The 24,780-nt window shown below is 37.0% G+C and overlaps 1 protein-coding gene across 4 annotated transcripts in view; it reads left to right on the plus strand.

The window, feature by feature from the left end:
• The window catches only part of Dis3l2 (Dis3 like 3'-5' exoribonuclease 2), a 440,068-nt gene that overhangs the window by 335,374 nt on the left and 79,914 nt on the right, over positions 1–24,780 (plus strand). For all 4 annotated transcript variants that reach the window (XM_090373977.1, XM_090373976.1, XM_090373978.1 and 1 more), the window contains 2 exons: positions 686–869; positions 10,144–10,230. In XM_090373977.1, the coding sequence (XP_090230103.1) occupies positions 686–869; positions 10,144–10,230 (271 nt within the window). The remainder of the gene's footprint in view (positions 1–685; positions 870–10,143; positions 10,231–24,780) is intronic.

Below are 24,780 nucleotides of genomic sequence, written 5' to 3' on the forward strand. Positions count from 1 at the left end.
ACATTGAAGCATCTGCATTTCTTGGAAATTATCCCTTCTCTGTAGACTTCGGTACATTAGTCACCTTTAGTTTATGCAGTGGAAATGAAGAACAAACCACAGGACAAAAAATGCAGTGCAGTACTTATCAGAAAATGGTTGGTTTGGTATTACTTGCTCACTATATATCAAAGATTTAGTGTCAAACAACGGTAACTGCAAAATCATCATTTTGTAGTTGATGTTATTGTGATTAACCAAAAAAAAGTCGTTTGACATTTTCTTGGTTTACACAAAATGTACTTACAGCCTAAGCTAACTTGTAAAGTACTAGAGAGATAGTTTTATGACATGATATGCATTGTTATTTGTATAAAGTAAAACCAAAGTTATCGCAATAAGAAAATGTAGTTTTGTAGTTAACATTTGATGTTAACTCCTCGATATAGAACAATATATAAAGCAATGATGTACAAAATTTTTGTTTATACATTTGAAACATACATTATTATAACATTATGAAGATACGAATTATGCATGATCCTTCTAAGAAATTCATTGTTGTGATGTTGTTAAAATGAGAGTTTACTGTATTTTATTTTATTTTTCAGACTATTGATGCTTCCATTTAGATCATATATGTCCATGCATTTTTTGTTGGAAAATTATTTTATTTTTTTTTTTTTTTTTTTTTAACCCCCTCCAGATTAGTAGAAGAACTTATGCTCCTAGCTAATATGGCAGTTGCAAGAAAAATATACAAATCATTTCCTGATCATGCTTTTCTTCGTTGTCATCCCCCACCTGATATTAAAGTAATGAAAGATGTCATCAACACATGCAGTGCAATGGGAATCCACCTGGATGCATCTAGTGCTGGGAGATTACAAGTAAGCAGATACATCCCTTTCTCTGACTACTGTCCTTATAGATCTCATTGTAGGAGATTTTTAATATCTTGCTGTATTTATGTTTAAAAGTTTCATATTTAGTAAAGTGGAATACTATTGAGAAAATAATGCTATTTTTCATTATGTTTTTCTGTCTTTATTGCTATTATGTAATATAACCCAGTAATATGGGTTATATTATATTATATTACATTCCTGTGATCACGACATATGGTCGAAAAGCGTTGTCAGCTTCAGGAAGGAAAATCATTTTGAATATTTTCATTAGATTCTTTTTAATTGTGTTAAATTGATTTGAATTGTGTTAAATTGGTTTTTAATTTTTTACTCTAATGTAAGTTTTCGATTTTTTCGTTTTAATCTGGAGAGTATCATACGGAAGTGTTCTACATACTATATTGAGGTAAACTCCTCTTATTATTTTACAAATAAAAATACAAAACAGAAAATAAAATCACGTTTCCTGAGGCACATAGACATGTTATGTCAACCATGCCTAGTTGTCGTTCTTATGCAGCTTGCATTTAGAACTTTGTTTCTACTGCAGCTCAAACAGTTGTATCAGTTCCGCCTAACACCTCTCTAGCGAATTGGCTTAAATCTACACTTTCAACCTCTAAAAAAGGTAATCCTTCAAAAAAAACTTGCAAAGCAACTAATACTCCAATCAGCATACCTACTCATACCCCATCGGTCCCAGTTTAAAAAGAACAATTAAAATCTGACTCATTCTCTAAAAAAATGGAATCTCCCACCAACAGTATGGATGTAGATGAGCTGCACGGTAATGAGGGGCCTATTCTAGAACTCCATGCAGATGACAGCATGGATGTTGGACGCCCCACATTCCCAAAAAAAGACTGGAAAAAAGGTCCCGCACACAAAAAAACAGTCAGATGAATCATCCTCAGCTAAATTTAATAATGCATAACATCATACAATGGAACTGCAGAGAACTAAGCAGTCATTCTGATGACTTAAGGGATTTACTAACTCAATTCAATGCCATAGGTGTATGCCTACAGGAAACATTCTTGTCACCCCAAGTTTCACCAAAATTTTCAAATTATGTGATATACAGATGAGACAGGAGTTCAAAACTCTCCTGCCCAGGGAAGTGTAGCTATTCTTGTCAACCCTGACATTCCATCCAGGCTGATCCAATTGAGAACTACTCTAAAAGCTGTGGCAGCTCGTATTGCAGTTGGCATTTCAGTTACCATTGTTTCCATCTATATTTCACCATCTCTACCACTTCCGCATTCAGAACTTGACAACCTGATTTCACAACTCCAATTTGTCTCTTTGGTGACTTTAATGGACACCATCCATTGTGGGGGGGTCTGCTATAATGGATAGAAGAGGCAAATTGATTGAGGAATTCATAAACAATAATGATCTTAATTTATTAAATTCTGGATCTCCTACCTACATCCACCTACCAACAGGATCTGCTTCTGCAATAGACTTGTCAATTTGTTCACCATCCATCTTTCCAATCATGACATGGTCAGTATTAACCGATCCCTTTAACAGTGATCACTTTCCAATTATTTGCTCATTACAAACAGGGGTAACTCCAAATCCTGTTCAACGATACAGTTAGCAGTTTAAAAAGGCAAACTGGGGTGGCTGTTCTGCCCAAATACTCTTAGACAGATTTTATGTTCAAAGACAAAATATTGATGAAGTAAATACTTACATAACCAATCAGATTCTGGCTGCAGCTAATGCTTCCATTCCAAAATCCATGCCATATCGCAAACACAAAAATCAGTGGTGGAATACAGATTGTTTAATTTCCAAACAGGAAAAAAACCGTGCTTGGAATAATTTCTGAAAGTATCCCGCCACTAGTAACCTAATTACTTATAAAGGACTCAAACCAAAAGCTAGACAAGTTAGATGGAAAATGAAACGGGATTCGTGGATTGCTTTTGCCTCAACCATGGCCAAAGACACGGATACACGGGTCATCTGAAAAAAGAATACAGGCGCTAAATAGAAAATTCGTTCGACTGCCCTCTCCAATACTTCATTGGAAAGGGAAAAACCTGTCTATAACTGAAAAAGTTGCCAATGCACTAGCAGAATCATTTGCTAAAATCTCTGCTTCTGCCTCCTATGTGCCCACCTTACAGAACATCAAAGCAAGTGAAGAACGGTATAAAATAAACTTCTTCATGCACCACTCATTCCCGTACAACCAACCCTTTACATTAATACTTCAAGAATCATTAAACAGATCTTCCAATAGTGCAGAGGTGCCTCCGTAGCCAGGTGGGAAGGAGTAGCAGTGCGTAGCACACGCTTCTTGATTAGACCAGGGTTCGAGCCCGTCACCACCAAATACGGAGGATGCGGAAAGGTCAGGGAATGACCACCGCACATTCCCGGAGCAATATGGCCTTAGTTGCTAATGCTCCTAAAAACCAAATAACAAACAAACAAACAAACAAACAAACAACCAGTAGTGCAGCAGGTCCAGATGGTGTTCATTATGTTATGCTAAAAAATTTACTTGAAGAAGACTTGAGATCCCTATTAATTTTTTATAATCAGATCTTCTCTGAAAATGCCTTTCCTTCTTCCTGGCGTCACTCGTTCGTTATTGCCTTACCAAAACCATGAAAAGATCCTTTCTGTGTTGAAAATTACAGACCAATATCTCTTACGAGCTGCATGGGAAAAATTTTCAAAAGGATGGTTCGTACTAGACTCACTTACATCCTGGAATCAGAGAATCTCCTTCCAGAACAACAGTATGGCTTTCAGAAGAATAGATCAATGCTAGATGTGCTTATCAAAACCGAATCTCATATCCGTAATGCCTTTGTCATGAAACAACATCTAGTCATGGTCAATTTAGACCTTGAAAAGGCATTTGATACTACATGGTGTCATGGTATTATTAGGGACCTTTACCATCTGGGGCTTGGGGGCCATTTGCCGGAAATAATTCAGAATTTCCTGCAATTGCATTATTTTCAGGTCCTATATAAAAACATACTCTCAACATCTCACATTCAGGAAGAGGAAGTCCCGCAGGGATCAATACTTAGTCCAACGCTGTTTTCAATCCGAGTTAGCAGCATGACATGAGATATCCCAAAAATTGTTCAAACTTATATGTATTCAGATGATCTTACCATTTCGTGTCAATCTCAAAGTATGAATACCATCGAACAGCAGCTACAACTTGCCATAACCAAAAAAGAATCCTGGACTTCACTGAATAGTTAAGACTCTCAGAAAAGAAATGCACTGTCACTCACTTTTGCAAGAAGCGAACTCTCCATCCCAAACCTGGAATACAAATAAACAATACTCCATTCCCGCTTGTTAATACTGTTAAATTTCTTGGACTAATATTAGACAGTAAACCAAATTTCCAAGCCCACATCACTTATTTGAGAACTTCTTGCATGAAGCATTTGAATATACTTCAAGCGGTCTCGTCGATGTCATGGGGAGCTGATCGATATACTTTACTGCATCTTTATAGAAGTTTAATCCATTCATGGCTAGATTATGGTTGTCCAGTGTATGACTCTGTCCGGAACACTACTTTAAAATGGCTAAATGTGATCCATCACAGTGCTCTGAGGACTGTGCTAGGAGCTTTCAGGACTTCTCCAATCCAGTCTTTATACTGAAGCACATTATCCCCCATTATACCTGCGTAGAAAAACACTACTGCTTCACTACGCTGCTAAGATCCAGAGTCTACGCTTGCACCCAAGTTGGGAGTATCTCTATAATACTCGGTGGGAAGCCTTCTATGAGAGCAAGCCAAATGAAAATAGACCTGCCTCTCTCAGGATCAAAGAGATTATTCTCAGTTGGAATGTCAAATTAAATGAAATTTTTCAAGATACAACTGCACCTGTTCCACCTTGGACATATGTGTCTGTCTCTCAAGATACACACTTCCTCCAGTGGGAGAAAAATATTATTCCTCCCTCCAATATCAGACAGTTACATTCAGCTCATGCTACTATGAACAGCCATGCCTGTAAAATTTATACAGATGGTTCCAAAACTGATAGTATGGTAGGTGCTGCAGCAGTTTTTCCTTTATGTACAATTTCATCCACACTGCCACTAGCTTGCAGCATCTTCACAGCTGAATTGTATGCCATTAAGTTAGAGCTTAGTAAGATTATTGAGCTTTCCATCTCATCTGCCATAATTTACACAGACTCCCTGAGTTCTGTCTCTGCCATAAGGAAGAATTTCTCCTCTTCTCATTCTACACTGTAAACAAATTCATTCCCAGCTGTTGAATTGCAGTGTGTCCAATCAGTTTTTGCTGGATCCTTGCCCATTCAGGCATTCTGGGAAATGAAAATGCTGACTTTGCCACTAAACATCCCAACCCACCCTCTCACCTGGGGTTCAAGCCCGTCACCACCAAATACAGAGGATGCGGAAAGGTCAGGGAATGACCACCGCATATTCCCGGAGCAATATGGCCTTAGTTGCTAATGCTCCTAAAAACTAAACAACAAACAAACAAACAACCCACCCTCTCACAACATCATCAGGTTCTTTACTCTGACTATAAGTCTGTCATATGCAAAGCGTGCTATGATAAATGGTCACAGACCTGGAAAAGTGACACCAACAATAAACTTTACCAGATAAAAGATCCAAAGCTGTGGCTATCTGGCTTCCGATGCAACAGACAAGAGGAAGTGGTACTGGCAAGACTCAGAATTGGACACTCATCATACTCATCTCTTTCTATTATTGGGAGAAAACCCACCACAGTGCTCATCCTGTCAGACACAACTTACGGTCCATCATTTTCTGGTTGATTGTCGCTTACATTCAACCATCCGGTCAAACACTTTTCAGTCACACTCCACGTTGAATATATCACATTTCTTAGGAAATGAAGCAAATTTAACCACTCTAACGATATGCTTCTTGTGAATTAACGATGAACAGACACAATTTGGCCTTAATAGCCCTTGTGTCATTAAACCAAATAACAACAGCACATACCTATATAGAGCCTTAATTCACTCTAGAACTATGGATTCTACATTCTTTGACTCCATCAGGAAGAGCTCCTTACTGTGTCTGAATACTTTCCATCACAGTGCCCTTCAGATAGCTCTGAGAGCCTTCAAAACATCCACAGTCCATTTCTTAAGTATTGATACAAATGAATACCCACTCTACTTCAGGGGAAAAATACTGATCTTCCACGTTGCAGGTAAAATCATAAGTAATTCTTATCATCCTAGATACACTAATTTGTTCCTCAAACTGTATGGTACTAAGCCTAATTAAAACTGGCCTGTGTGACTGACTTCAAGAGCTCATGCTCAGTTGGATTATTAATATAACCATTTCTTTCAAGATCATCTACTCTATACCTACCATAGGCTCTGTTTTCACCCTCTTGTGATGATATCTTTAACAGTGGAAAAAATGCTTTTTGTAAAATTATAACATCCATGCAAAACTCACAGAAAGTACTTGTCTATACTGACATCTCAAAAACAGATCAAGTTGTAAGTGCTACAGCCATTTCTCGGTGAAAATATCTCTTTTAGAATGTGGTATTTATACTGCAGTATTATATGAAATCAAATTGGAACTATTAAGTAATATGCAGTCATAATTCTATGCAAGTTATAATATATTCATACTTGTGCCATTCCAGCTAATTTTTCATTTTCCCATGCCACTAAACAATAATACTTCCCAAACATTTTCAGATACTCTATGCAGACTAACCATTATAAATATAACATACAGAGATCACTGAGCCAAGCTATAGTAAGCTTAAGTCATTAATAAAGTCATACAGATCAAACGTGAACTGCAGCTATGAGCAATCAAGCATCAGATGAAACAGGTGAGAATTTGGGATTCCTCTTGATACATTCTCAACTTATCTAGCAAATAAGGATGCAATTTCAAAGCAGTCACATCCAACCTTAGCAGTAAGAAACACATGAGGAGTGCAGGTTATCCAAATATGTATTCATGTAGGTTTTTTTTTTTTTTTTTTTTTTTCATTGCCCAGAAAAGATCATTTCTTTAAGCTTATTTATGAAGGAATTAAGGCAAGTAATGGATGAAAAATAAATTTCAAAATAAAACATTATTGTTTTTAGAAAACCTATGAAGAACATTAAAATGTTATTGATGTGGGTCTATAACAAATTGTACAAAACGTTTTGAAATCCTGAAAGTTTACGGCACTAATGATGTCTTCACCACACACAAGGCTAGTTTGTTTACAAGTGTTTGCCTGATAAACTGATGAACGTTTAGTAGCAAAATGAATGAAACAGAGAAACTTTGCTCTCTAGTAATTAGAAAATCTTTGAAGTATGGTGCAAATTGTAAGACTAGAGTGACAGCTGAAATTTTTCTAAATGGCCGCTTAAGTTAGATTTGCATCATAGTAGATAAAAAAAAAAATGAAAAGTATTTTTTTTCTGGCATGTAAAAAATAAAAAGTTGTTTATTTTGTTCATGGCAGATAAAAAATGAAAATTTATATTTGATAGTTGCACATCTCATAAATTATTTCAACCCTGACTTCAGTTTCAGTTAAATTGCTGCCACAAAACACCGCATCAAAGCTTCAACCCTTTAACTAAGAAATTATTCAATATTTTAATAAAGAAATTGCAAACAAGTTGTACAGAGGTGCATCCAAGACAAAGAGAGAGATTGGAATGCTCTTGGAATCAATTTACTGAAGGCTCAAGAAAAGCTTAATATTCTGTTACTGAAAATGCAACTGCCAATTGTTTCAAGTTAGCTGGATTTCCATTGACAAGTTGAGCTGTAATAGGTGAGGAGGATGTAAAATGTCCTGGGTGATAGCTGAAATGCCATTACTACTATGGGGATAAATGAAGCAGTTTGATTTTACAATTTTGTAAATACAGTAAACCCCCGCTATTCGCGGTATCTATATTCACGGTTGCTGATTTAATATAAAATGAAATCTAAAAAAATGTGAATTTCAAAGTGCTGTGAACATTTTCCACCATAAAAAAACATGGGCGTGGCTAAAATTATCTTTCCCGGTCAAAACAGCACTCAGTAGGTGGGGGAAGAAGGGTGACAAAATCGCGAGCATGGATGTTTCTCACTAATCCTTGTTCAGTATGTGTTATGCGCTTGTCATGGAAGTTGGTTTGTTGTTTGGTTTTTAGGAGCATTAGCAACTAAGGCCATATTGCTCCGGGGATATGCAGTGGTCATTCCCTGACCTTTCCGTATTTGATGGTCACGGGCTCGAACTCTAGTCTAATCAAGAAGCGTGTGCTACGCACTGCCACTCCTGCCCACCTGGCTACGGAGGTGCCTTGTCATGGAAGGTTTCGTCGTTTGCTTTTAATTTATATGCTTATAAATTGAATAAATTTATCAATTTACAAATTAATATGCTTACAAAAGTGATAAATCTACCATTTTGCAGTGTAAAACAGACTTTTTCGAGTGTGTTAACGGAAGAAAGTGAGTTTATTGTGGACAAGTTCTTTCTAACCCGTACAAAAATATGGCTACGAATAACAAGGGAAATGTGAAAATATCAAAGAAGGTGATGGCATTAGCGAATAAAATTGAGTTATTAGACAAAATTTCTAATGGTGAAAGTGTCTCCTCAGTGGCAAAACATTATAAAATCAATGAGTCAACGCTACACTCAATCAAAAAATCAGAATAAAAAATCCGCTGTAGCGTCCGTGAAAATGTGCTAATTGCTTCAAAAATTTGCTCTGTAACTCGTGATGTTAAATTGGAAAAAATGGAAATGGCTTTAAATCTGTGGATAGAAGACCGAACTCAAAATAAAATTCTGTTAAGTTCACTCATCATTCGTGAAAAGGCAAAACTCCTTTATCAACACTTTAGCGAAACTGGTGATATCACTGACGGGATAAGTTTTTTAGCTAGCAAAGCGCTGGTTTAAAAGATTTGTTTGAAATTTCTAATAAATATTACATTTAATATTAAATTGTTTCTCATTTTCATTTCGATGCCATATGCTTGCATTTCACTATGTACATAGTCATATTATGAAGGTACATATAATACATACATAGACAAAATTTTAGACTAGTTTTTCTTATATATTTCATACTTTGGAACGGAACCCCTTTATTACTATGGGAGCCATAACTCAGTATTCGCGGCATTTCTCAGGAACGTAACCCCCGCGAATAGCGGGGGTTTACTGTATTTCTTGTGATATTGAAATTGGTAGATAGTGTTTAACTGATACAGAGAATTTACCAAATATAAACACAAGAACAAGAGGATGAAATGGTAGATGATGATTACAATATAGAAGGAGTCCGTCTGTCTGTCCCGAATGCTCTTTGAACTTGAATAACTCAAAGATTAAATATGCTTTTTGACCTAATTTTATTTTTTGGTAGGTTTTATTGAGCATTAAAATTGAGAAGGAAAAAAAATTCCAAAAAATTTTCAGACTGATTTTCAAATCCCAAGAATTGATGTAGCTCCCAGTGAAACTAACTTGCCATTTACTTTGAAGAAAAGACAATTTCTTAGCTTTTGTCATCACAATCAGTCAACAAATCTCAGAGTCAGACATTCAAAAAACGTTGGCATTTTTGCTCATGGACAACATTACATAGCAGTTCCCAGATAATTTTTGTGCAATAAATGTAACTTTTTTAAAGAATGATATAGTCATACATGTAAAAAAAATTCAAAATCAAATTTCGCATTTTTACCAGAGTCCATCCCACTGACACCTTAGCTAGCAGCAAAGGGAGCCAAAGGAAAGATTTTTGTAATTACTTTTATGATATTAATCTTTACTTCTTCTCTGAAACAGTTTTTGCAAAATATTCCCCGTGAACATTCAAATAAATCATATTGAGAATATTACCGAACAAGAGAGAATACAGAAATTGCATCAGACCCTTGTGGAATATTTTAAACAAAGTAGGTCTGTAGGTTTACATTTGTATTTTTATACAGTTCTGTAATTGTAAAACTGGGTTTTTTTTTTTTTTTTTTTTTTTATTTTAGTTAAGGTCTTTGAGTGGTAAAATAAAAGTAGTAAAATTTGATCTCGCAAAGTGTTTTTCATCTCCCCACCTCCCTTCATCTTTGAATTATAACATACTGCTATATTAATATTTATAACACTTAAGTTGATAATTCAAATTTCTTGCCTTTAGCTTATTGAAACATAATATACTGAATTTAATTTTGAATTTAATTTGTAAATGCCTTTCAGCTTTCATTAAAGAACTATTGTGGTGATGATTTATTTTCTCAAGGAAGAATGCATGTCCTGACTGCATTATGTACTAAACCTATGAAAGTAAGTAAATTAGTAGGTTTTTTAGCATATACAAGGTAAGTCTGCAAAATATAAAATGAAACAACTTTTAGATTCCTGATTTAATTTAATCTTTATATTTGCATATAGAAATATACTTTTTTTTTTTTTTCATTTTGGTGAAATAAAAACCCTAAACACTAAAGGTGCAAAAACACTTCATTACCACATATGAGTTGAAAGCTTAGAAGGTAAAGGTAATGTGGAGGAAGGTTATTCCAAAGAACAGAAGTAGATATGAGATAAATGAAGAAGTAGAAGAATTAGTTCTGTGATTTTGGTATTGGTGAATGGATATCAAGTAGTTGCTGTATGTTTAAACTGGTTTGGAAGGGAGCAGTGGAATTACAGATGCCAATCCAGTAGAAATAGCTGTAGAAAAGGCATGTAGCAGAAGCTGAATGGCTATGTGACAAAGGGTAAAGAAAACTTTGCGGTAATCAGTTTTTGCTCTGGCCATGTAACAGAAGCCACACCATAAAATGGAAGTTTAAAACTTTTATGCAAGCATAATCAGAAGCTTTGGAAATGTCAACAGCAACTGTTTGAATTCCAACATACTTTTCCATTGAATTTGTCCAAAGATGTATAACTTGTAGATCTTAACAATTCCAGGTAGTTTAAGTTTGTAGTTGATGGATTTCTCCATTACTTTCAAAAGTGTAGTGGTGTTGTGATAATTGGGAGAATGGGGGGGGGAGATTTCTCACCCTTTTTTAGGAAGTGCCTGGATGTGACCCAAGGTTTTAAGCTGAAGGAAAAATACCAGTGGAATAAGAAAGTGTAGAAAGGCAACACAAAACAAGTGCATGCTCATGTGCTTAGATTTTGAGAACAAGCAGAGGGTTCTCTGCTTTGAGAACAAGCAGAACCTTCAGGATCTGGAGCTTTCTTGGCATCAAGATTGTTCAGAATTCTGATGTCAGAGGAGCATAGGAGCACTGAGTGGAATATGTTTGGTGTTGTAGGAGATAATTTACCAAGAATATCTATGCCAGTGCCCAGAGGGGAAAAGTAGGATTGCTAATAATTCAGCTTTATCTTTAGCTGAGGATGCATGAGTACCATCATGTTGTGACAGAGGTGGAAATATAGATGGACAAAAGTTTCAACCAATAGCTTTGGTCAGACACTAGAAGACTCAGCTGCCATTAGGTCAAGAAGCAAGTTTTCTACACTTGGCCTATTCAAAATCAGTTTGGATTGATTAATAGCTTTTGCAACTGTTTTGAGCTTAGGTGTAGGCAAAAAAAATCAGGCTAGAGACTAGGATATGAGCCAGTTGCAATATGCCGGGTTCTTATATTGAACAGTATGGAAGGATGGATGTTTATGACACAGCAACATCCAAGGTCATAGAGTGCCAAGTCCTTCTTCTTAAATGGATAAAAGGATTAGTATGTTATACTCAAAAGAGGTATGCAGTGCAAAAAGAAACTCTTGACGAGTCTTAGCACATTTATTGGAAAACCAAAGTTTAAGTCCCTTGAAATGGGCACCTGTATGCATGGTGAGGGGACCTCCCAGTGATGGTGCTGGGTTTCCAAATTAGCATCACTGGGATCCAATGCCCATACCTTGGTTCCAGGGTTGGTTACATCATTGGAATTTGGCATGTACAGCCAATGCACCATGACTGGTGGAAACTTAGAAAGGGGGATTCTGCAGCATTATCCTTTTGAAACAAACATGGGGTCTAAAGTGGAGTTAACGTAAGCATCAACATTCATGGTACAATACCGCCACTTTGCTTATTGGAGGCTTGAGGTGGTGAAACCCATGTTTAGTCACCAGAGCAAAGTTTCTGGCATCCCTTCCCTCCCCATCTCCTTCAACCCATGCACGGTACTAGTACTATAGGTTTTGATACCTTTTGAGTTTGGTTTTTTCAAAAAAAAAAAAAAAAGAACCTGCAGAACACCGAGGATCCTAGGCCATACTGTGAGAAACGCACCATAGCCTCCTCTCCTCTGAACTTGCATTGTTGGTACAATGCACTCCAGCAATAGACATTCTCCAGGCATCCTTGAAAATGCAAGGGAGTTTTGTCTTCCATCAGCTCATTGTTTGTCTCACATTTTCAACATACAAATGGCAACCAGTGTGGGCTCATTATTTGCCTTGGTTACCAAAAGAATCATGATACATTTTCTTATGAAAGTTAGTGATTCTTCATTTCCTGTTTTGTGCTGAAAAATTTCTTCAGATGTAACTGTGGGAATTTTGTGCCATATTATTTGAAAAATTAATTACATTAATAATAATAATGCACATTAATAATAAATGAACATCCGTAAGGCCTACAGGACACACTTCTGACATTTCTAAATGGATTTTAATTGGATTTTTCCCAGGATCCTGAGCTGGATATCATCATTCTTCTCTTTCTTGGTGATTCCCTTCTACTTCTCACTCACTCACTCACACTCTCTCTCTCTCTCTCTCTCTCTCTCTCTCTCTCTCTCTCTCTCTCTCTCTCTCTCTCTCTCTCTCTCTCTCTCAGGGCAATTCAGAAATTTTTTTTGGTTGGTGCAGCATAAGCCTCAGGCTTCCTTGCACCATATGGCTAATAATAATAATAAACGATCATTCAAAATTACTCTGAGGCAGTATCAAATTAATTATGAAGAATAAAGTGAAAACAAACTATTATAAATAAAAAAGGGTTGCAACCATGAAATATTAGTTTAAAAACAGAGAGACAAATAGTAGTAGTAGTCAGCTGGGTTCAGAATTGGGCACTCAAAAGATCCACCCTTTTGTCAAAATTGAAGGTAACCTTAACTAATGGATTGCCCAGTTTTTGAAAGAAATCATATGCAAACATTCACATTTCTCTAGACTACAAGAACTACCAACCCTTCAAGAAGTACTAGAGGGCAGATGACATAATAGATATCTGAAAGCTATAAACTGCTGCCACCATCTCTAAATAATATAAAACAAAAGTAGAAAATTATTTATTTCATTAAAAAAAATTGAATAAGCAATGAATAAACAGAATTAATAAGAAATAATAAACAGAAACATCTCATCGTGTAAGAATGAATTGCAAAAAACTTCAAAAACTGAAGTTACAACTTAAGAATCACCTGTGGAAGTTGCTGATGTTTATGGTTTGGTTAGTTTTGATCTTCCTCCCACCCCCACCCTCTCTCTCAAAAATGATGTGGATAATTCAATGACATTTACAAATAGTTGAAAGAAACAAGCTCTTGTCTTATATATAGACCTCTCTTCCACAGCCGATAGAATACAGTTCAGTTGAAAATATTCCATCTTGAGACAGTTGCACTCTTAGAAGAGAATTGCTGTTGATCAGTATCTAGCAGATACGACTAGATATTGGTCATCTGATGGTGGTGTGATTTTTAGTCAACCTTGAACAAATGATACTTTGCCTCCCGCCATTGGGTTATCACATTCCAGTGTACTATTTTTAGGACCTTTGCTACCTCTCTTCACCATAATGGGTGACTCTTTGCTCACACCATGAAACATTACTGAGAGACATACTTGGTATATGTGCATAAAACCAAGTGATACACTTGTCAGACTATTGTTAGTCTTTATTTTATATATTAATTAGGCTCCTTTAGAACAGAAAACATTATAATACAATAAAATTAAAAAATATATGCAAACATACCTAAAAAGAATAAATCTAAGACAGCAAACCAAGGCCCCCCCTCTTCTCCTCGGAAGCCCACAGATGGATCCATAAAAGCTAAATGGCCACATCCAAATTCCTATAGCGAATCTATTGTGGATTACATTGAAGTGGTGATGACATCAAGGCCTGTCTACATAAGTATGAGTCAGTATGCTTCTGCTTACAGGAGACATATTTAAAATGTAAATGAGGACCCAACTGTTCACATTTGTACAATCATCCAAAAGGACTGGGCTGGGGATGAACTGTCTTTCCTGAGCCCCGTCCAAACTTTGATGATCTCATTAAGCAGTTGCCAACTGCTGTCCCATTACTAGGAGATTTCAGTGGGCATAATACTTTGTGAGGTAGTGCAAATGTTAATGGGAGAGTGGCTGAATTATATAGCATATGCTCAAAAATAACAACTTTCCTCTTCTAAATGTGGCGCCCCAATTCCTTTTTCTTACCCATGCATTTACTGCCCTGATCTTTCTGTCTGCTCCCCTCTGTACATGGGAGGCTGAAAGAAATCTGTATAGAACAATCACTTCCCTGTGTAGTGGGAGACCACGTCATCCAGTGAGGATTTCACAGTGGGAGATTGATCAGGATGACTGGAATACTTTTAAACATCTGGCAATGCTTAACATCACCAGAGTCAGCCAGGAGCCAATTTGTGAAGCAGTGAAGTATATCAAAAAAAATATATATTGCCCAAGCAGCAGCAATTCCAAATCCAAAGACATTCACTATTTTCAAAACCATGGTGGAAATGCTGAATGTACCTTTCTTCCCTCTGGATACAGCAAAAGCTGTTTAATATTCACAAGGGAAAGTGGCCTGCCTCGTGATTTCAGCACCATAATATTAAGAAGTTTGAAACCTTCAGGATCACTCAAACTTTCCTTATACAAAATTTAAAAAGGTTGATCTCATTCATAACAAAGATGTCGAATACAAAACCAGTTCACATCATCCTTATTGGAGTTTTACTTCCACCTTATAAAAGCTTTCTCAAGTGATGCTGTAGGAAGTCTGTCTGTTCCATCTGACATACAATGAACTTTTGTAGTTTTCTTGCTTTGGCATTATTGCATACCAATAATTAGGAACATGAATAGTTTTTTCTCCACTGAGCCAAAATCTCTGTCGTCAAGCAGAAATGAATGCCCAGACATGAGAAATTTCCGCTCCATAATTTAAACATTTTTATCATTCCTCGGCACATATTTCATTAGTGATAATGCTGTTTTACTGTTTTGGTTTTGGCTGGTGCATGCATCTGAAAAGATTATAATATGTCTTTTCTGGGAACAGTACTGTTGGAAGTGCTTTAGCAAGCAAGAGGATATTTCTTGTGATCCTCTTGCAGCTTGACATCCTGTACATAAAAATAAAAAGTTATTTCTTAAATCATGGATTCCCAGGTTATAAGCTTATGTGTTTCTTTTGTAGTCTGCATTGTATACTGACAGTACTGGAAAAGGAAGGTCTTTTTGTAGATCTACACAGCATACGACAAGATTGGCTGAGTTGACTGAATCTTCTTTTATACACTGTTTTGCTTTCTCAGCTTCCCTTAAGTGAACCTCATGGAATGTCTCAAGCTTATGCAGCATCAGCCAAAAAAAAAAAAAAAAAAAACATGCTCCCATTTCACCCCTCCCTTCATTCCAAATACCTGTCCAGCTCAGCCTTAAATTTGTTCAGGCTATTAGCTTCCACAACAAAAGCTGGAAGCCTGTTCCACCGATCAACTACCCGCTGGCTAAAGGCAAATTTCCACACATCTATTCTACAGCTATCTTTCCTCAATTTAAAACTGTGTCCCCTCAGGTTCTTAGTCTGAGCAAGAGGAAGAATCCCATCAGCAGTCAGCTTGCTCAACCCATTCAAGGCCTTATACACCTCAATCAGATCACCTTGCAGGTGCCTACTCTCCAGGCGCTGAAATTTGCAGAACTTAAGCCTTTCTTGGTAAGAGCACCCCTTTGTTCCCCTCACCAATCTTGTTGCCCTTCTTTGTACTCGTTCTAGCAATTCTACGTCCTTCCTAAAATTAGGCCTCCAGACCTGTACACAGTACTCTAGGTGTGGCCTGACCATTGCCTTATATAACGGGATAAGATACCCCGGGGCTCATATCTGGTGATTATGGACATGACACACCCATGGTCCTGAGCTGGATATCATCATTCTTCTCTTTCTTGGTGATTCCCCTTCTACTTTTGTCACTCACTCTCTCTCTCTCTCTCTCTCTCTCTCTCTCTCTCTCTCTCTCTCTCTCTCTCAAAGGGTAACTCAGGAATTTTTTTTTGGCTGGTGCAGCATAAGCCTCAGGCTTCCTTGCACCGTATAGCTAATAATAATAATAATAGTCACTTCCCTATCCCTGCTAGCAAAATTCCTATATATCATTGACTCCATGACCTGCCCTGGCAGCCCGTCTGCAGTGCTCAGCGAACTTCATATTTGATTGTACAATTACTCCCAGGTCCTTTCCGTTTCCTTGAGTGTAGTACCACACAGTTTGTACGTTTCTCTTTGGTTATTGCTACCCAGTACTTTGCATTTGTCAATGTTAAACTTCAGTTGCCACTTTTCAGCCCATTTTCCCAACTTATCTAGATCCAGTTGGAGTAGCATACTGTCTTTACTGTCGTTAACAACCCTACCAACCTTTGCATCATCTGCAAACTTGGACATTAAACCCGATATACCTTCATCAATATCATTGATAAATATACGAAACAAAAATGGGCCCAACACCGAACCCTGGGGAACTCCACTAATAACATTGGAATCTGCTAATGAGGCTAGTGGGAGCCAGACATGTTCAAAGCCGCTAAATGGATTTTCTTATTTATTGATTTGAAATTATTGTTTATCTAAAACTTTTGATTTATATTTAGTAGTATAGCATTATTTTGTGATTTTCTGATTAATCTGATGTATTTATTCCTTACTTGACCTTGTAATTGCATAAAAGTATCGGTAAGGGTATCATATCCACATGTTACAATGCAGCTCTGCTGAACGAGAAGTTTTTTAGCAATATTTAGCCGCTTTATTGACCAATTGATACATCAAATTATTTTCTATAAGTAGCTTATAGACCTAGTCAGGATCGTTAATTTATTCTGAATTGAGACAGCGAGATTTGGAAGTTAATTAATACTTGAGTGTCCGTAGATTTACCGTTCATAACTTGCGCCATTGTTATACGATACAACATTATATCCCGAACTAGATAGCGATAGTATGGTATAGTATATAATATAATATTGTCAATTAATCAGCAAAATCTATTAAATTCGTTAAACTTCGTTGTCATTTAATTTGTACTTTTAACTAAGTACATATAACGAATTAGATTACAAACGTAACATAATTAATTAATACATAACTTGATACGGAAGTTATATAAACGGAACTCGTAGATATTCGATACTGAAAAATATATATAGCATTTTAACTGTGTTGGGATACAAGTTTAGGGTTATAATTTTTGTACTGAAATTGAAATTAAATCGAAATCATGACTCAGACCAGAGCAGCAAAGCAAAAGGCTCAAGCTAATGGGAGTGCTGTGGCTCAGAGGAGAACTGAGGGGGGGGGGAGTTGCCCTCTGAATCACAGCCTTTTAAAATGCACTGCTTGCATGATGTTTGTGGAGCAATCGGGTACAGAACATGATATTGCCATTGGGGATGTCTTTGTGTGTGCACAATGCAAGGAGTGTAACGAAATCAGGCACCAACTCAGCGTTGTTATGGGCCTATATGAGAGCTTGAAGGACAGGGTGGATGCCCTCGAAGGATCTAAAGTGACGGGACCATCAAGCTCTCAGCTGCCCACATCAACGCCAGAGCTTGCACTTGGTCATCATGCAACACAGCGGCAACCCCCAAGGCAGAATGTGCTGGTCCCACAGGAACTAGTAGTTGTTGGTGACTCTATTGTCAGGGAAACAGGGAACATGCTTTGTAAAAAGGATAGGTGGAACAGGACCAGGGTATGGTCCTATTCCACTGATGACGTTGTATAGCGGATATCATCTTTTAATGGCACAAAAGATGATATAGTTGTACACGTTGGCACTAACGATATTAAGAGTAGGAGATCCGCAGATGTACTTGTTAAGTAATTCTAAAAAAGCCATGAATTAGGATTGAATTTGAAAGTGTCTGCAATTCTGCCCAGACAAGATAGGCGTGAGTATATTGTCGATCAATTCGGCCCTGGAAAATTGTGCAAGGCTCAAGGGGTAGAATTTTTTTCAGCCTGGTCTGTACTTGTCAGAAGGGATTGCTTCTACAGGGATGGGATACACTTAAATAGAAAGGGTGCAAGAATATTTGCTGATGCTATCGAGGCAGTGTTAGGTGGGTCGGAAAACTGCTAGCTTGTGGGGATACAAGGACTAATAGATTAACAGTAGCCACTGGCAGAGGTGAAAGTGATTCTTGCACTGCTTCTATTGGAATGAGCAGAAGCCTGGAAAACAAGATGCCGGATATTTCAGAGTCTGCTTGGAGTCATTGCGGTACAAGTAAACACATGAGTTGTGTTAGGGTAGCTAAGAAAAAGAGCAGGTGCATGTATACTTGTATGTACACCAATGCTAGAAGTTTGGTAAATAAATTTGATGAATTTGATGGGCTGCAAACAATATATCACACAGATATCAGGAGTGCAGAACTGGAATTTGGGGAGTACAACATCTACAGAAAGGATAGACAGGATAGGAAGGGAGGAGGGGTTATGCTATTAGTTAAGAAACACATAAAATCCAAGGAAGTGAAGCCAGTCGATATCGCTGGACGAGTCAGTTTGGTGTGACATAAGCATTGGCAGATCAAAATTGAGAGTAGGAGTATGCTATAGGCCTAATGACTCTGATGAGTATAATAAAAAACTGTACAGGGAAATAGAGTGGGCCATTACATCAGAGAGTCTTATAATGGGTATTTTAATTTCCCAAATATTGACTGGAATTTGTGGATTGGTCACTCCCACACTAGTAAGACTTTTGTGGATTTATTGAATGATTGTTTTCTACATCAGCATGTTCGGGAGGCAACTAGAGGGAGTAATACTCTTGATCTGATTATCAGATCAAGAGTATGACTCTTCATGCATTAAGAATCAGACAAAGGAACCACTATGTGGCAGTGATCACGCTGTGCTGAAGTGGGATTTACTCAAAGAGGTAACTACCATCAGGGGTAAAGGGAAGGGTTATAGCTTTCGTAAAGGCGACTACGATGGTCTGAAACAGTATTTTAATTCTATACAGTGGGACCTACTGATGATGTTACCAACAGCAAATTAAAAATGGAAAGCATTCAAAGAACCTATCTTGGTTTAGGCCTAAATGGCAGTCAGATGAACTAATGAGACATATGGCAGAGAAGAAAAATGCATGGGATACATATAAATTAATACGTGATACAGAAGCCTATGAGACATGAGGAGTTATTCAGCAAGTGGAATGCCAGAGGTGTATTCAACTCTGGCAGTAAGCTAGATAATCTTAGTAAAGTGGAGGAGAAATTGTTGAAGATAAACACACAGAAAGGCATCTGGGGTGGATGGGATTTACTCAGTTATATTAGAGGAGGCAGCAAGGTAAGTAAGCAAACCCTTAGCCATAACTATGAGAGCTTCCTTGGACTCAAGGGAGGTACCCATAGACTGGAAATGTGCAAATGTGACCCCAATTCACAAAGGATGATCAAAGGCTGACAAAAGTAATTATAGACCTGTGAGTTTAAATTCTGTTCCAGGAAAATTAAAGAAGCACTGCAGGATCATCTAGACAAGACTTCAGTTATAGCTCGGACACAGCTTGGTTTTGTTAAGGGGAAGCCTTGCCTGACCAATTTGATTGGATACTATGATGCAGTCACAAAAGAACTGTATGCAGGGAATAACTTTGCTATTATATACTTGGATCTTAGAAAGGCTTTTGATACTGTTACACATGGAAGACTGCAGCACAAATTGGAGCCGTGTGTCATTGGAGGCAAATTGCTGCTATGTATAAAGGGGTGGTTGAGGGGGAGAAGGCAGAGAGTAGTAATCAATGGACACTGCTCATCGTGGACTAATGTTATTAGTGGAGTCCCTTAGGGTTCAGAGTTGGATCCATTATTGTTTTCTGTATTTATAAATAATATTGATGATGGTATATCAAGCTTAATGTCCAAGTTTGCAGACAATACAAAGGTTGGCAGGGTTGTTAAGGACACTACTGACGCTATGCTGCTGAAACAGGATCTGAAAAGGTTGAGCAGATGTGCTGAGAGGTGGCAAATGAAGTTTAACATTGACAAATGTAAAGTACTACATATGTGAAACAGCAACCCCAGAGCAAGGTATCAACTCTATGGTACTACACTGACAGTGGTAGAGAATGACTATTTTTTGAACAGAAATAACCTTCTCCATCCAGCACAACATGGTTTCAGAAAAAAATCGTTCAACACTAGATTTACCTATCAAATTAGAGAACAATGTGCGAAATACCTTTATCTGTAAAGAACACCACATAATGATCTGTTTCAATATAGAAAAAACTTACGATGTGGCATGCCATTATGGAATTATTCAAAACAAATATCACCTTAGATTACACGGACATCTTCCTAAATATATTCAAAATTTCTTAGGCCACAGTTTATTTCAAGTTAAGTTGCAGAATTCTCGTTCAGAAGTCTTCACCCAAGAAGAGGACGTGCCTCAGGGGTCCCTGCTTAGCACTACCCTCTTTGCTATCAAAATAACTTAGCATATACCAAAACCTGTTGATACTGCTTTATACATTGACGACTTCAGTATTTCCTATCACTCTCAGAATATGCGAAGTATAGAATGGAAGCTACAAGGAGCAATAAATAAAATAAGCAAATGGGCACAAACAAATGGCTTCTGGTTTTCCACACAGAAAACTGCATGTATACACTTCTGTAGGAAACAAAACCTACACCCTGCTTCTGAACTTAAACTGGACAGATATATGATCCCAGTTGTACCAAGCATAAGATTCTTAGGGCTTCTCTTGAATAAGAAACTGACTTTCCTTGAACATATTAAGCAACTAAGATATTCTTGCATCAAGAAGGTAAACCTACTCAAAGGTCTTTCCGCAACAACTTGGGGTGTAGATCGACATACACTAGTATGATAGTTGTTTTTGATAGCTTTTGGAATGCAACCCCCTCCCCTTTTTGTAGTGGTTCTTAGTCCTGTATAACACGGTTTTGCACTACACAAGATTTTATAGGAACCTAACTACCCTGTTATACGAGGGTTACCTGTACATTGAGCTATTTGTGCTCAATAAAGCACCTCAAGTGGATGGGATCTATCCAGTTATATTAAAGGTAGCAGCAAAGGAAGTAAGCAAACCCTTAGCCATAATTATGAGAGCTTCCTTGGACTCAGGGGAGGTACCCACAAACTGGAGATGTGCAAATGTGAATCGCAGCAGTATCGCACAAAGGGGATCAAAGGATGACCCGAGTAATTACACACCTCTTAGTCTAACTTCTATTCCAAATAAAAATAATGGAGTCACTGGTTAAGGAATCGATGCAGGATCATCTAGACAAGGCTGCAGTTATAGTTCAGACATAAGGGGAAGTCTTGTCTGACAAATTTGGATACTATGATGTGGTCACAAAGGAACTGGATGCAAAAAATAATTTTGATATCATATACAGGTAGTTCCCGACTTTACGAGTTAATTCATTCGTAGCGTGTGCGCATAAAGTGAAAACTCGTAAAGCGAGAATTTATTTCCCAATAGACAATGTTAAAAATAGAGGTTACATTATCAACAATGAAATTAGTTAGCTAATTAGTTTGTTTAAACAATGACTGATTTATCCAAAGAAATTAAAAATGTAGCCTGTAAAATCAAGCAAATTTCTTTATTATAATAATAAAGAAACTATTTTTGACTTACAAATGTTAAAGAATGTTTATTCTTCATCATCATCAACTAAATGCACACTAGTTGATCACTCATTATTGGCTCGGCACTCGTTGGTTTGTTGCCCAAGGAGTCATCTTTTTTTCAAAAGATGACTCCTTGATGATTTCTGAAGTCATCTTCAAAAGATAACTTCAGAAATGCTTCAAGAGGCATTTGTTTCCAAGATAATCTACTCTTTTCTTTATAAATTTCAGAAGCATGCATAAGCATTTTTCAGTGGCACGCACAAATTGCAACTAACACGATTTGTGCGGAGTAACAAGTTTACGAAGCTTTAAAAAAAAAAAGGAATGAAGAGAAGATTCTGAAAATTTATGTTTTTAATACAATTGAAGATTTCAGTAAGGGGAAACACATTTAACCAAAATAACATAAAAGAATCACACAAACCAGCTATCAGTATTTTCGCAAATGCAATAACATGGAGTTTACTACCCGTTTATAATTGCTTGCAGTAACAGAAAAGCCCAATAAACCGGAAAGTACAAATTGTTTTTATTGTTTTATGGTCATGACCTCCAGAAATGTGTTTTAGAAAAATATCACAAAAGCATTCAAAATTGAGTCTTATAATGGAACATATGATAACGATGAAATTATAGTTCACTTTAATGATTTGAATTGATAACTAACACAATAATGATACACTATAAAAATGACCTTTTAGAGAGTTATATAGCGAATATTTCAACTTTCGAGGTCATGGAACAAATTAACAAAAAAAACAATGTTATTGGGTTCACTTTACAATATTTTCACAACACGATGGTGATTAATATCATAAAGCGAGGTACAATGTATTATATAGCTATGCATGGTTTGAAATGCGGTATTTATGAATATTTAACATTCATTTTTTGTAGTTAATGTTCATATTTTCGATTTTGTTGATACTTGAAAAAAAAATAATAAAATTCATAAAGCCGGAACTGCCTGTACTTGGATTTTACGAAAACTTTTTACACTGTGGTACATGGAAGACTAGTGTACAAATTGCAGCAGTATCGCATTAAGGGCAAGTGGCTACAATGAGTAAAACGATGGTTGAGTGGGAGATGACAGAGAGTGGTTATCAATGGAAACTGCTCTTCGTGGACTAATGTTATTAGTGGGGTCCCCCAGGGTTAAGCATTAGGCCCATTGTTGTTTTCGGTATTTATCAGTGATATTCATGAAGGTGACCACCAAATACGGAGGATGCGGAAGGTCAGGGAATGACCACCGCATATCCCCAGCCCAAATAAAGGGTAAGGGTTGGTGTCAGGAAGGGCATCCGGCCGTAAAAATTTCATGCCAAAACAATAAAAAAAAAAAAAAAAACGCTGACCCCAAGAATGGGAAAAGGCGAGGATAAAAAAAAAATTGATGAAGGTATATCAGGATACAAATGTAAAGTATTGCATATGAGTAGCAGTAACCTCAGAGTAACATATCAACTGGGTGGAACTACACTTAATGTAATGGAGAATGAAAAGGACCTAGGGGTAATTGTGCAGTCAGATATAAAGTTTTCTGAGCAGTGCAGACAGGCTGCAAGAGTAGCCCAAGAGTAGTCAATGATATACAGAAATTTTTCTAGAAGGGGCAAGGAGGTGATTATCCCCTTGTATAAGGAAATGGTCAGACCACACCTTGAGTACTTTATACAGGTCTGGAGGCCTCATTTTAGGAAGAATGTAGAGCTGCTGGAATGAATACATAGAAGGGCAACGAAATTGGTGAGTGGAACAAAGGGTTGCTCTTACAAAGAAAGGCTTAAGTTTTGCAAATTGAAACTTCTGGAGACTAGCCACCTGCAAGGTGATATAATTGAGGTGCATAAGGCCTTGAATGGTTTGAACAAGCTCAATGCTGATAGGATTCTTCCCCTTGCTCAGATTACTCACCCGAGGGGACATAAATTCAAAGTGTGGAAAGAGAATTGTAGAATAGATTTGCGGAAATTTGCCTTTAACCAGTGGGTGGATGGAAGTTTGTTCCAACTACCAACAGTTGGAACAAACTTCCAACTGTTGTAGTGGAAGTCAACAACTTAAATATTGGAGTGAATGGATCGGTGAAAAGGGAAGGGGTTTTTTTTGGCTGATGCTGTATAAGCTTGTTGTCTTGCATCATATGCCTCTACTAATGCTAATGCCAATATTTGTTGAAATATGCTCCTCAAAAATTGTCCAACAATAAACCATATCTCTCTATATCCAGAAAATTTTAAAGTCAGGCATCTCTCATTCTCTTAGGCTTCTGGATTTTAAAGAATTTACTGTTGTATATCCATAAATGTCATGATGTAAAGTTCTAAATGGATGGCAATACAAAAAAAGTAGATTTTACTCAACAGAACTTAAACAGGAGGTAAAGCATGATTATAAAACAGTACTCATGATGAATGCTAGAATCCACTATTTAGCTGCCACAGTGAATGACATCTTGCTTGATACGGAAGAATGCTAGGCTAAACGTATAAGGTCAGTAGAGGGCCAATGCAACTACACAAGCATTCTAAGCTAGAATAGTTCACTTCAAGCTGATATGGAATTCTAGGCTTCCAGTTAAAAAATAATTGATTATTCCATAGTTAATTAACTACTGAGCTCTTAAAAAAGAAACTCTTTTCATGTGAGCAGTATTTAAACAGGGAACATTTGGTTTCTGTGCAATCAATTATCTTTTGCACTACGATGAGTAGTATTGCTTTCAGTCTATACTAAATGCAGTATTACCCATCTCACTTAGGGATGGTACCAGTAACAAGATATGTATATATAATTATGCTCTTTCCCACAGGGCATTGTTAAAAACAATACAAAAAACATTAAGAGCAAGATACAACATAAGATGCTATAGTCAAAAAACAAAACATTTTTTATCCTATCGT

Source organism: Mastigoproctus giganteus, chromosome 5 (assembly GCF_048544385.1).
Source record: "Mastigoproctus giganteus isolate SK-2022 chromosome 5, ASM4854438v1, whole genome shotgun sequence".
Taxonomy (NCBI): Eukaryota; Metazoa; Arthropoda; class Arachnida; order Uropygi; family Thelyphonidae; genus Mastigoproctus; species Mastigoproctus giganteus.